This window comes from Pleurodeles waltl, chromosome 2_1, assembly GCF_031143425.1.
Source record: "Pleurodeles waltl isolate 20211129_DDA chromosome 2_1, aPleWal1.hap1.20221129, whole genome shotgun sequence".
Classification (NCBI taxonomy): domain Eukaryota; kingdom Metazoa; phylum Chordata; class Amphibia; order Caudata; family Salamandridae; genus Pleurodeles; species Pleurodeles waltl.
This window is the reverse complement of record NC_090438.1, coordinates 182,275,243-182,287,756: the sequence shown is the minus strand read 5'-3', so window position 1 is coordinate 182,287,756 and position 12,514 is coordinate 182,275,243. Positions and strand designations below refer to the sequence as shown.

General features: G+C 42.8%; 1 protein-coding gene across 2 annotated transcripts in view; it reads right to left on the bottom strand.

The window, feature by feature from the left end:
* UPF3B (UPF3B regulator of nonsense mediated mRNA decay) overlaps positions 1–12,514 on the bottom strand; it is a 152,630-nt gene that overhangs the window by 124,570 nt on the left and 15,546 nt on the right. For both annotated transcript variants that reach the window (XM_069212208.1, XM_069212201.1), the window contains exon 4: positions 362–460. In XM_069212208.1, coding sequence (XP_069068309.1) covers positions 362–460 — 99 coding nt within the window. The remainder of the gene's footprint in view (positions 1–361; positions 461–12,514) is intronic.

Genomic DNA, 12,514 nt, shown 5'->3' with positions numbered 1-12,514 from the left:
AACTAATGACCCACCTTCCAACAGTTGGTCACATAGACAAGACAGAAACATAAAAGTACAACATGTTACATGATCTTTTGTGGAATTATGAAAAAGGGACCTGGCATTTCAGAAAATTAATCAGTCAAATAGGTAGAAGTTGCAGCTCTAAATGCATTTTTCAAATGTGGTATGCATGTCAGTTAACAACAGCAAAAAAACATTGCAGTGACATTAAGATATTATTGAGAGGCCTTTAAATGTCCTTTCTTATAAAACATGTGGTGTGTACAGTCCAATTACCATATTTTACAACTATGAGTTGTACGTCCAGAAAATGTGAAGTAAACATTTTTAGACATATTTTCCTCAAGCACAATACCTTCTTCAATCGTCCCTGTTTTGGCATCTTTTTTCTTGCTCTTTTTCTTTGCAACTTTTTGAAAAGGTGCAAATTCTACAATGGCAGGGTATTCTTGACCTGTTACAGAACAACAACAACAAAATTGCATAAAATTGTCAATCCACAAAAAAACCTCACGTTAAGAACACACAATTTACAAGCAAGCTCACATAATGATAAAACAATCACACCAAATGACCCCCTCTTTAAAACTTTCACAATATTCTCAACAATTGTGAAATCAGGTTGAAATATCATAAAACAAAAGGATTTGCCCTAACAGATAATACGTTGCAATAACTTAGAGCACCCATCCTGCCCGAGGGCTGAAACATGCTCTAAACACGTAGATCATGAGATGGAATCAGACAAGGTCAAGTCAGACTTCCACCCTTCCGAGGTCAGCAAACCAAGTACTATTCAAGAGGGTAATAATAATGCCCGTTACGTTCAGGACTTAGCACATCAGAAGTTGTGTATGAAAACAGAATACTGCCCTTTTTGTTAAAATAGAGGAGGAAGGAATAATCAATCCATATTTGGAAATGGGTAAAATCATAAGTGAAAAATCATAGCCCAAAACTAGAACTCAGCCTTTAAAAAGGACTTACATACACATCTTAAATAGTAGCATGCTTAGCTAAGGGCGTGGTGGACCGAATCAAACTGCAGGTGGCAGATTTGGAAGGACCCAACATCACACAGTGAGATATCTGTCAAAGACAATGAGATCCAATCGAGGCCTGTACTTCTACAGATAATGTCCCTGGTGCTGAACACTGCCAAATAATCTAGTAGAATTACCAGAGGGACACCTCCCTTATCAGCAGCAGGCATAGGTCTATCCCAAGCAGCTGAAGCTAGTTTTGAGTGGGCTAAAAAAAAAAAAAAAAAAAAAAAAAAAAAAAAACACCTCTGATTTCCAGGAAGGATTGAATCTGCTTCTAAACATTTTGCTAGAGAGGGTAGTTTTAAGACTGAAAGACTGTTCCCAAACCTGTAGTGTAACAGAAGGTATGTATTTGTGGCAAGTAAGGGTACACAATTATTCTCCTGAAGGGCAGGGGGCCTGCTGTGTGCTAAGTGAAGAACTGATGCAAGAAGTAACAGTTACTGTGACACCTTCTGGTATCTTCTCTAGTACTGTGTGAGGATAAAAGTCCACTTGGGTTGCCTTTTAAGGGGAAGAGTAACGGAAACCACAAGTGCACTAAACTTATTATGACTAGCCAAAGGGATCTTGGCTTTATACAACTGGCTGGTGATGAAAGGTAAAACAACACCAAACATGATCATGAAGACAGTGGCAAGTTTGTTGCAAACAAGAATTATGTGAACTCCACTACCAGCAAGCTAATTTATTTGAAGATCCAGATGTCCTTATTAACAATGGTTGCATTATTGATTCTCATAGTGAATGCTGTCTTGACAAGCATCATTTGTCTTTATGAGTCAGTCAGTCAACAAACATGCAAACCTGACCCAGAGCTGGAGTAGTAAGGAATCTGAGTGAGTAAACAAGAATGCGGACAATCAGAGGAGAATCTGTTCTAAGGCCTAGGCAATACAAAGGGACCATTCACAGTTTTTGCTCACCCTGCCTTGGCCACTGGGGTGCCAAGGTTGATCTTGTAGTGGTCTGACCAGGAGAGAGCATATGGTGAATGATTTGGAGGTTTCTCTCTTCAAAACTATAGTGCCTAGTTACTTTATTATCTGTTGGGGCAAATCCTTTAAAATTATGAAAAAGGATGCTAGTTAGTCTGCAAACTCTCCACAACAGCATGTGTAAGTGGAGGGATAAATGTTGATTGACCTTAACTTGCTCTTGGACTCCGTAAATAGACTCTGTCCTAACTATGACACTGAAGCAGGATTGATTGTGACAAAGGAGGAAATCAAAACAATCATAGTGGCATTCTTCCTACTTGATCCCTTATCAGCCTTTGTTATGGTTCACCGCCCTACACTCATAAAGAGGCTGTAGGATGCTGGAGCTTAAGGAACTGGCCAAGGATGAGGTATATTCCATCTCACTGAAAATGTTCATCATACAAAGTCACTCATTCTCCCCTCAATCATTCAACTCCACAGCTGGCACACCACAAAGTTAATCCATTGTTCCAGCCCTGTTCAATGTCATCTTTAGTCCACTACCTTATCTTCTAGAAGTACACAGATAACAAGCAAATCATGCTTAAGTTTAAAAGTTCAACTAATCTAAACTCCTGTGTTGGTAATGGTGAAATCAGGAAAAAGGCCACATGCAGCTTGTTGTGTTCCTGTAGTCATACAGGTCAACTAAATGACTCTTGGAGTCCACTTCTCTGTCCTGGGCATTCAAGGGATCAGATCCAATCCTGCAGGGCTCCTCAGGTTACAGCAAGCAGGGTTGAGTCCTCTTCTGATCTTGTAAGGGTCCAGAAAGGGCTCTGAGGAGAGTTTCTTCGGTGCCACAGTTATGTTTAGTGTTAGGTAGTGGCTGGGAGGGACTCCTGACTTTCCTTAACAGGTAAAATATAAATTTGTCAGCAGTTCCTGTTTGCCCTACTGCAAACAATCCCACTGCGCCCCTCAATCCTAAAATCCAAGATGGGGAATCCCTTTCGCCTGAGTGCAAAACTCTTGTGTGCACCTAGAAGAGCGATAAGGGGGCTCAGCAGCCAAACCAGTTGTGAGTTTAGCTCTCCTCCCACTTGGTTGGGACCTCTGCTCCTTTTAAGTCAATGAAGCCACTGGGCCCACCCCCAACTGTCCTCCCTGAGCTAAGGAACATCAAGTGTCTGTAGTGAAATGTGTGTTTTGACCACTGACTTTGTGTTGCACCACTTTGTACCTGGTTTAGCTGTCCAGTGTTCACCAATTACAGACTCCTTTTTGTGTTCAGTTTAGCCCTAGCCTCATTCTGCCTATTGACTTTATCGTAGCATTAGACTCTATCATGTTAAAGGCTGCCCGTAATTTTCCACATTGTAAACTGCGCATTCTGTCTTGTTCTCATATTAATTCCCACCAAGGACTTTGGCTGATAAGAATGTACTCAGACGGCAGAGAACGGCCTTGCTTTGACATCTTGGGATTGTGGCCTAATCCCAACGTGTTATTTTCAAAGCATACCTAAACTAGCCAGCATGTATGATTACTTCTTGTGCAATCAGGAGGGGTTTTTCCATAAAGCTCCTTCTTTGTTTTTTTAAGACATAAAAAGAGACCCAGATCGACGGTGGCAGATTGTTAGAATTCATTTTGAATTGCTTCTTTCTTTTACACGTGTAAGTTTGAGCTTTTGTTGTCTCTGAACGCACTGTCTATCACATATGTTATCTTATGTATATTTGTTTAGGTAAAATAAGCCTGGTTCCACGCCATAGGCTTGCAGCTGGTTTCTTTCCCTAACTGGGGCACTGTACTCATTATAATTGTGTGTTCAAATAGCTAACTGACCTCGGCTGTGGTATTTTGGGGAGGGAAAGGCTGATATCTATACCTTTGAACCACGTAATCCTTTGAAGGGTCTCAAGAATGTGGGGAGTCAGGCAGCTGCAGAAGGGAGGCAAGGACAAAGCTGGGAATGGAACCAGTGTGTGGAAACTGATTAACTCCTTAAAATATCTGTATGACGTATATCATTATTTACACATTTTATGTATCCTTTGATGTAGGAGTATAAATATCACTGTTAAACGCTTTATGCCAGCACACTTTACTTCGGGCCTGGGATGCCAGTGGTAAACCTGTCCTCTTTGCTGCAGCAAAAATAAACAGACCTTTGGTCATTGATTTTTCACTCCGGCTCTCCGTGTCAAAAACTCCTTTGTAAATGCATTTGTAAGTATCTGCAAATATGTGCATTTGACAATTTGGCGCCCGAACAGGGACCTTCCAGTGGATATCTTCAGTAGCTCTGTCACGAGACGTGCTGCCAGTGGGGGGACGCCGTTCCGGAGGTGTAGATTCCAGGGGCCCCTGCACAAAGACTTAGTTTCAGAAGCAGCTGCATCTTATCCACCGGGCAGGTTTCCCCCCGCTTTCTCATGATGTCCCAGCGAAGTCCCTGAAACATCGGTGTTTATTTTGACGGATTAGTCTGACACGGGCGGCCGGAGAGAAATCCAGGAAAAAGCAGATAGTCAGGTAAGACTGTTCCTCGCTGGCTATTTGTCTGCTTTAACTTGCATTTGAGAGAATAATTGTTTTTGGATAACTTATCATTTTTAGGAATGATTAGTTCTTGGTAAATTTGCATTTGTACAAGGTACCATTTGACAATTTGTATTACATGTGTTTTTCTTGTTTGAGTAATTTGCCCAGGCCTGGAGCAATTTGTAAGTTGGTAAATATTTGAAAAAAGGGTTTTTTTTCCCTTCTTCGGTGCACATTTGAAAAAGGTTTTCTTTGGTGCATTTTTGAACAAGGGTTTCTTTGGTACATGTTGCATTTTGAAATTTGATGTGTGTGTTGCCTTTTGAATATTTAAAAGGTTAGATATGGGAAATAAGAAATGTTGGCAAGGGTTATGTCTTTGTTTTCGCCGAAATCATGTGCCACGTTTAGATAAAAGGCAACCGATCCCAAAAGAGGGAACACCAGGGTGGGACATGTTAAAGGATTATGGTTTAGAGAGCAATTTGTATAATAGTATATGGCGCAGATATACTAGACATTGTCCTGACCTCCAGTGGCCAGAGGATGGATCTTTTGATTTAAAGAAACTAACCTACCTACAGGAATGTTTGTTTCATAAAAAGGCTAGACAACATATGTTTGAGGTGTACAGAAAATGGGAAATGGAAGCCAATAAAAGAAAAATTAAATCAGATAAACTGATAGAGAGGGAAAATAGGAGAACCATTATGCAAAAGGCCGCCCTTTATCACCAGTCCCAAACCCAGAAAGGGATTGAATCTGAAGATAGAGTCCATAGGGCTCAGGTGGAGGGAAGTTATGTATCAAAGCCAACAGAAACCAAACATGCATTAGAGGAAGATGAGGTAATGCTACAGCTATTAGATAATAGCCCTACTGCACCTCCACCTTACACACCCCCTGCAGTAGCCCAACCTAACATGGGGGCACCGCAACAGCAGCAAGGGCAAGGACACAATTTGGGAAATCCAGGTGCACCACTACAGCAGCATGTGCCACAACCACCACAGCCTCTAGCCCAAGCTACCCCAATAGCCCAAGTCCTAATCCCTCCACCACCTGGCCCACCACTACCAGCCAGCACTGCAAGGTTACAACTAATGTCCCCTGCCCCTAATACCCCAAATGGACAACGCCGACAGTGCACAGCCTTACACTCACTTTCACCCATATGGGGCACACCTATTAAGTCGATTTCGCCCCCTAGTACCCGCTCCACTATTGGGGATTGGGAAAAACGGGTTATCAAGAATCAGTCAGAGAACTGGATGTCACATCTTATTTACACCCACACCGATATTATGGACACAATACAACAGATGTCACATTTTGGACAGCAATTAGCACTGCTGTATATGATTGAAAAATTGGAGAGGGATTGGAAGTCTTGTATTACAGATTCAACCCCTCTCCCTTATGAACAAGAATTAAACCAATTATGGCGGGACAGTAGGGCTTGTATTCTTGATAGTAACAGCATAAATGAGGGAGTACGCATTTGTGTCATAGCCAGGGAAGATGTTCTAAATAGATATGGCAAGGGGTACCCAATGAGGGAAGTGCACCCTGATATGCCCACTGCAGCTGCAGTCGCAGCAGCAGCTGCCGCCGGACAACCAGCTCCCGTGCCGGTGGCCCAATTTGTTCATATACCATGGAAAAGGGAGGAGGTAATGGCTATAAAGAAAGATTTGCCAGACCCTCGAAAGAATCCAGCTGGATTCTATCGGGACCTTAGAACTGCCATTTCCACCACAACCATGACACTCAAAGACATTGACTATTTTTTTGGTGTTTTATTGGGTCCTGAAGTTTGGCATAAAATTAGAAGAGTAGATGATGCACCTACTTTGGGAAATACATGGGGGGGTTTAGAAGCACGTGAAGCACAAAGGGCACCAGGAACCCTGCCGCATCAGGATATTTTAGATTTACCTAATCGGATATTGACTAAGTTAGAAACTGTTATACCTCTTCAGACTGTGGATTGGGGAAAGCTTGCCACTTATAAACAGAAAATAGGTGAAGATGTCCCAGATTATTTTACTAGAATTGAACAGGCTTTCATAGATTTTAGCGGTCAAGACCTCGCCACCGTAACAGGTGTCACACTATTTGTAGAACGCTTTGTTAATGGCCTTCTACCTGAAATATCACAAAAATTAAAAGCAACAGAGAGTTCGTGGATGACGAAGGGACAGGCAGAGATTTTGCAGATGGCGCAATACTATGAGAGCAGGTACAAGGAAGAATTAGAAAAGAATGAGAAGTCAGTAAAAGAATTGAAGAAAAAGGTATTATTACAGCAGGCATACCCTCAGCGGGATACAACCCCTCAGCAAAGGGGTGGCCCACCAAGGGGACGGGGAAGGGGTCGAGGCCGAGGTGCATCTGCACCACCCCAAGACCGCCGATTAAATATCAACCAATGTGCCTACTGTAAGCAGGATGGACATTGGCGTGATACTTGCCCATTACTGGAAGGAAGACAAAGTATGTCACTTCATAGAGGGAACGTGGCAGGTAATGCACGAGGACGAGGAAGAGGTAGAACTGATCAGAATTCGCAGAATGAGAATCAGGTCCCGCGTAACACTAATATTTTTGACAATGCATTTGAACGACAATATTATGCTGATGATTTCTTTTCTGAATCCTACGATTATTAGGACAGCCACAGACAGGGCCAGGGGCGAGTAAGTATTCATGTAGATCAAAATGGTCCCTACATTGATGTAAAAATCGAAGGAGAGGGCCATAAGTTTCTTCTAGATACTGGTGCCACCAGAACATCTATTGCACATTCTGCAGTCCCCGGGGCTCCCCTGTCTGGGCTTCATACCACATCAATTGGGATTTCTGGAATCCCCGTGGTGAGCCCCATCTCAACACCTATGAGAGTAACTGTAGGCCCATTTACAGTACACACGCCACTCTCTTTAACATCAGGTTGCAATGAAAACTTGTTTGCATTAGATTTGTTAAAGAAATTAAATGCAGTTATTCACTGTTCAATGGATGGTGTCTATGTAACTATGGATAGTGTTTCCCCAACTCGGTGCATGTTCTCACAGGAATACGACTTACCCCCAGAGCTAAAGGAAATAGACCCTCGCTTATGGGCCAAAGGCAAGAATGATGTAGGCATTATGGATATCGACCCTATTGTAATAAAAATCAAACCAGGTGCCCGGTTACCTCGTGTTCCTCAATACAAATTACCTAAATCAAGCGAAAAAGGTCTCAAGGCCGTCATATCTGATCTTGTGCATGCAGGTGTCATAAAGGAAATAGTGAGCAGCCCATGTAACAGTCCAATCCTTCCTGTTGTAAAGAAACGAAATGATGCTAATAGATTAGATGGTGAGCAATCATTTACTGATAACACAGTATATCGATTAGTTATTGATCTCCGAGAAATTAATAAAATAGTAATTCCCCAGTTTCCCGTGGTCCCAGACATGAATAGTCTTTTCACCATGATCCCACCCTCTGCGTGTTTTTTCACCGTAATCGATTTGAAGAATGCGTTCTTTAGCATTCCAATTGCCGAAGAATCTCAATATTTGTTTAGCTTCGCGATTTTTGGTAGATCATTCGCGATGACAAGAATTCCACAAGGATTTGTTGAGTCCCCGAGCATATATAGTCAATGTCTTAAACGTCAATTAGACCAATTCAATCCACCTACAGGCTCTGCATTGTTGCAGTACATTGATGATATTTTAATTGCCTCAGATTCCATGACACAATGTAAGACTGATACTGTTGCATTATTACATCATTTAGCACCTCTGGGCCATAAGGTGTCCCTTCCAAAATTGCAGTATTGTAGAGAGGAGGTCACCTATCTAGGACACCTCCTCTCTAAGGAGGGAAGGAGATTACATCCAGACAGAATTAAATTGGTTCATACAATGACTGCACCACGCACCCCTTCTGAAGTCCGAGCATTTTTGGGATTTACATCCTTTTGCAGACAGTGGATTCCAAATTTTTCACTTATAGCAAAACCATTGACTGCTCTGACACTTTCAGATGTGCCCTCTCCTGTACCTTGGACTGACAAATGTGAGGAGGCTTTTCAAGAATTAAAAAAGGCGATGTGCTCTGCTCCTGTATTGGGTAATCCGGATTACAGCAAACCATTTGTTTTATTTGTGCATGAAAAGCATGGCTGTACATTGTCTGTTTTGACACAGGACCAAGGTGGGAGACAACGCCCTTGTGCATACTTCTCTTCCACCTTGGACACTGTGGCGCAAGCTTTGCCTACTTGTCTTAGAGGAGTGGCTTCTGCAGCAGCTGCGGTGAAACAAAGTGAAGGGTTTGTTGGTGGCAATCCGCTCACTGTGATGGTTCCTCATGCCGTTGATATTTTGTTAAACAAGACACAGACGCAGCACCTCACCAGTGCTCGTCTAACGGGTTACGAATTAACATTGTTCAGTCCAAATATTACTTTGAAGCGGTGCAATGTCTTGAACCCAGCTACGTTACTACCCCTCCCTCAGGACAATGTGGAATTTGATCATAATTGCATTTTTGCCACTGAGGAAGAAACCAAGGGACGGGTAGACTTAACAGACACTCCCCTATCTGACCCACAGGGAGAGCTGTTTGTAGATGGGTCTTGCTTCAAGTTACCAGATGGTACGACCACTGCAGCCTATGCCGTCACCACAGTCAAAACAGTGGTTGAATCTCATAGAATCCCGCAAAATTCGGCACAGGCTGCAGAATTAATTGCCCTCACCAGAGCTTGTGAAATAAGTGAACATCTTAGTGTTAACATCTACACTGATAGCCAATATGCGTTTGGAGTAGCTCATAATTTTGGGCGACTCTGGGCGAATAGAGGCTTTATCACGTCACATGGCACTACCATTCAGCATGGCAACTTGATTGTGACACTTTTGACTGCTCTCAGCCTGCCCCGTCAGGTCGCAATCATTAAGTGTAGTGCCCACAAAAAAATTACTGATGATATAGGACGAGGAAATGCTTTTGCAGATGCTACAGCGAAAGCAACAGCACGAGCACCATTTGACAATGCATATGTTGAGAGTAGCATCAAGGGAGAGCCCCAGTACGAAGTATTAGAAAATACCATGCAGTGTGTGAGAGATATTCAAGCAGAAGCAACAGCAGAGGAAAGGGAACAGTGGGAGAAGAACGGTAGACTAGACAGTGAGGGTTGTTACACAGATGACACAGACAGAAGAAGATGGATGTTACCTAATTGCTATGTACACGCTATGGTTACTATGGCCCACAGTCCTGCACACATCAGTGCCCAAGGCATCAAGACAACTTTGGACCATGTTTGGAGTAATCCTCTGATATCCAAAGCTGCTAATAACCTGGTTAAAAGTTGTATGGTGTGTGCAGTGCACAATGCAGGAAAAGGGACCCCTACGCCCCCTGGCCACTTTGCCCCTCCTGATCTCCCCTTTGAAGCTATACAGATGGATTTTATCCACATGGAACCGTGTAACAAACTGAAATACGTGTTAGTGGTAGTATGCATGTTTTCAAAATGGATAGAGGCCTACCCATTAAAAGACAATGGTGCCCTCTCTACCGCCAAAATATTACTAAAAGAATATTTTCCTAGATACGCCTTGCCACGATTAGTCTGGAGTGACAATGGCAGTCATTTTTCTAATGAGGTAATGGAGAAGGTCTGTACCGCCCTTAACATCAAACATCGATTTCATGCTGCAAATCACCCACAATCAGCGGGCCTTGTAGAAAGGTATAATTACACCTTGAAGAGCAAAATAGCTAAGATTTGTGCTGAGACCAACTTAAAATGGCCAGATGCTTTGCCCCTAGCATTAATGTCCATCAGGATGACTGCCAGTAGCAAGTCACGATTATCCCCCTATGAAGTTGTCATGGGGAGGCCAGCCAATATCTGGGGGGTACCACGACCAAAGAAGCTTTCTGAAGTGCAATATCCTTTGTTTGTAGATTACTGTAAACAATTGACTAAAGATTTGCGTTTGATCCACCAACAGGTCAAGGCCAGCTTACCGACTCCTCTTGAAGGCCCTGGTCACCCTTTTAAGCCAGGGGATTGGCTTATGACAAAGAATTTTCAAAGAACCAACAGTCTTCAGCCCAGGTGGCGGGGGCCAGCCCAGGTACTGCTTGCAACACAGACAGCGGTGAAAGTGGAAGGAAGGAAAAACTGGATACATGCTAGCCACTGTAAGCGTGCACCAATTCCACTACAGAGTACTCTAACAGCAGAATTACCATTGTCTCCTGATTACAGCGAAGTAGGGAGACAGGAAACACCTCCACAGGTTTCAAGTGCTACTTCTGCTCCTGAGGTGACACAGCAGCCCAGTGACGAAGAGTTGCTGTTTGAAGATCAACAAACTCATCGATACAACCTGCGTCCTCGCCCATCCAAATGAACAGAATTTTGAAGGTGCGTAAGGTGGTGACCCCTACGAAAAGCTACATTTACATCACCCTGATAGCTCCTAGCTTGGAATTGCAAACTGAGGTCTCTTCTGAATGGCCAAGGAATCCTTTGCTCAGCAGAATACGGCACGCCTGCCTTCGTGAAATACAGTTCCCCGCTTTCACCGCCACCGGCATTTCCGATGCCATTGATGTACCAGCATTAAAACGAGCTATCCTCACTGTTGTTACGCACACTTTGGGCGACGAGGTTGTAAATGACTGTGATGACTAAAATTCCAGCATGAACACGGGTGACTAGCCGTGCAACGACACCAGAACATTGGTCAGAACAATTGTCTCAACGAGAACACAAGTATAGTGGGATGCAGCTTGTGCAACGCTATTCAAGCAGTGGGTAAATGGAGTTAACAGTTCTGTGACTGGCGAGAAAGAAAAAAAAAAACAAGTACCAGTTCTACGGAAGCGGCCAGCCATTAGGGTTGGTGCGGTTTGTAGTCCCAGCGGTAAAAAAAAAAAAAAAAAAAAAAAAAAAAAAAGGTGCCCTTTTTCTGTTTAATACCCAAGCACATCACTGATCTGGTTGAAAATTGCTGGCCTCCGCCCTCATTTTTGCTGAGACACTGAACGAAACTGACAAACTATACTGAAGACGAACTTTGAAGTATCGCGACTTACTCACTGGGAGTTGAGACTCACCAGGAGTTAAAACTTGAAAAGGAGAAGCTAAGGGACCTAGGATCAAGCCAACATCTATTGTCCTGTATTTGAAAAAAAAAAAAAAACTTGTTCATGGACTAACCAGTGCAGCCTAACTGCTAGAGTGGAAAGCACGGCGGTGCTGAACCCTAGTGGGTGTGAACATTGAAGGAAAATTCACTTATCTGTATCTATACGTATATGATTATTAGTATAGTGATATCAATATTTTGCATTTACATATTTGGTAATTGTGTGGATATATTTTTGAACACGCGTAGGCGGTTGAGACGAGTAAAACGGTATCATAGAAAAGTTGTAGGACCAAGGAGAAGAGCACAATAAAATTATGAAAATATATCCATTTGGCAGGACAAATATCCCTCTAGAGAATAGGGAAGAGTGGCCTTATAACTATTTCTACAAAACAATAATGAAGTACCTAGTGACCCTTATGTTAATATGTATAATGTCCAGTGGTGTTGCATCATTGTTGCAAAATCCTACCTTACATCCATTGATAAAGGTTCATGGAAAATTAGCGGAGACATTAAGTCTCACTGACTGCTGGATTTGCCGGCACTTGTCTAGACACCCCGAGGATCCTATAGGCCTTTATGAAGTACCAGTATCACCAAGCGAATATGAAAGAGGGGAAGTGTGTCTTGTACCAAATACCACTTGGAGATGTGACCAACAAGAATATCAATGGTACCCTAGGTGTGCGGTGCTCCCTAATACCCAGGCAGAATACAAGCTCTCCCCGATGCCTGGAGAGAATGCCACACTTAAAATGTTTCCCATATGTTTTGGTACCTATTTTTATGGGCAAAACCCAGAGGCAAAATA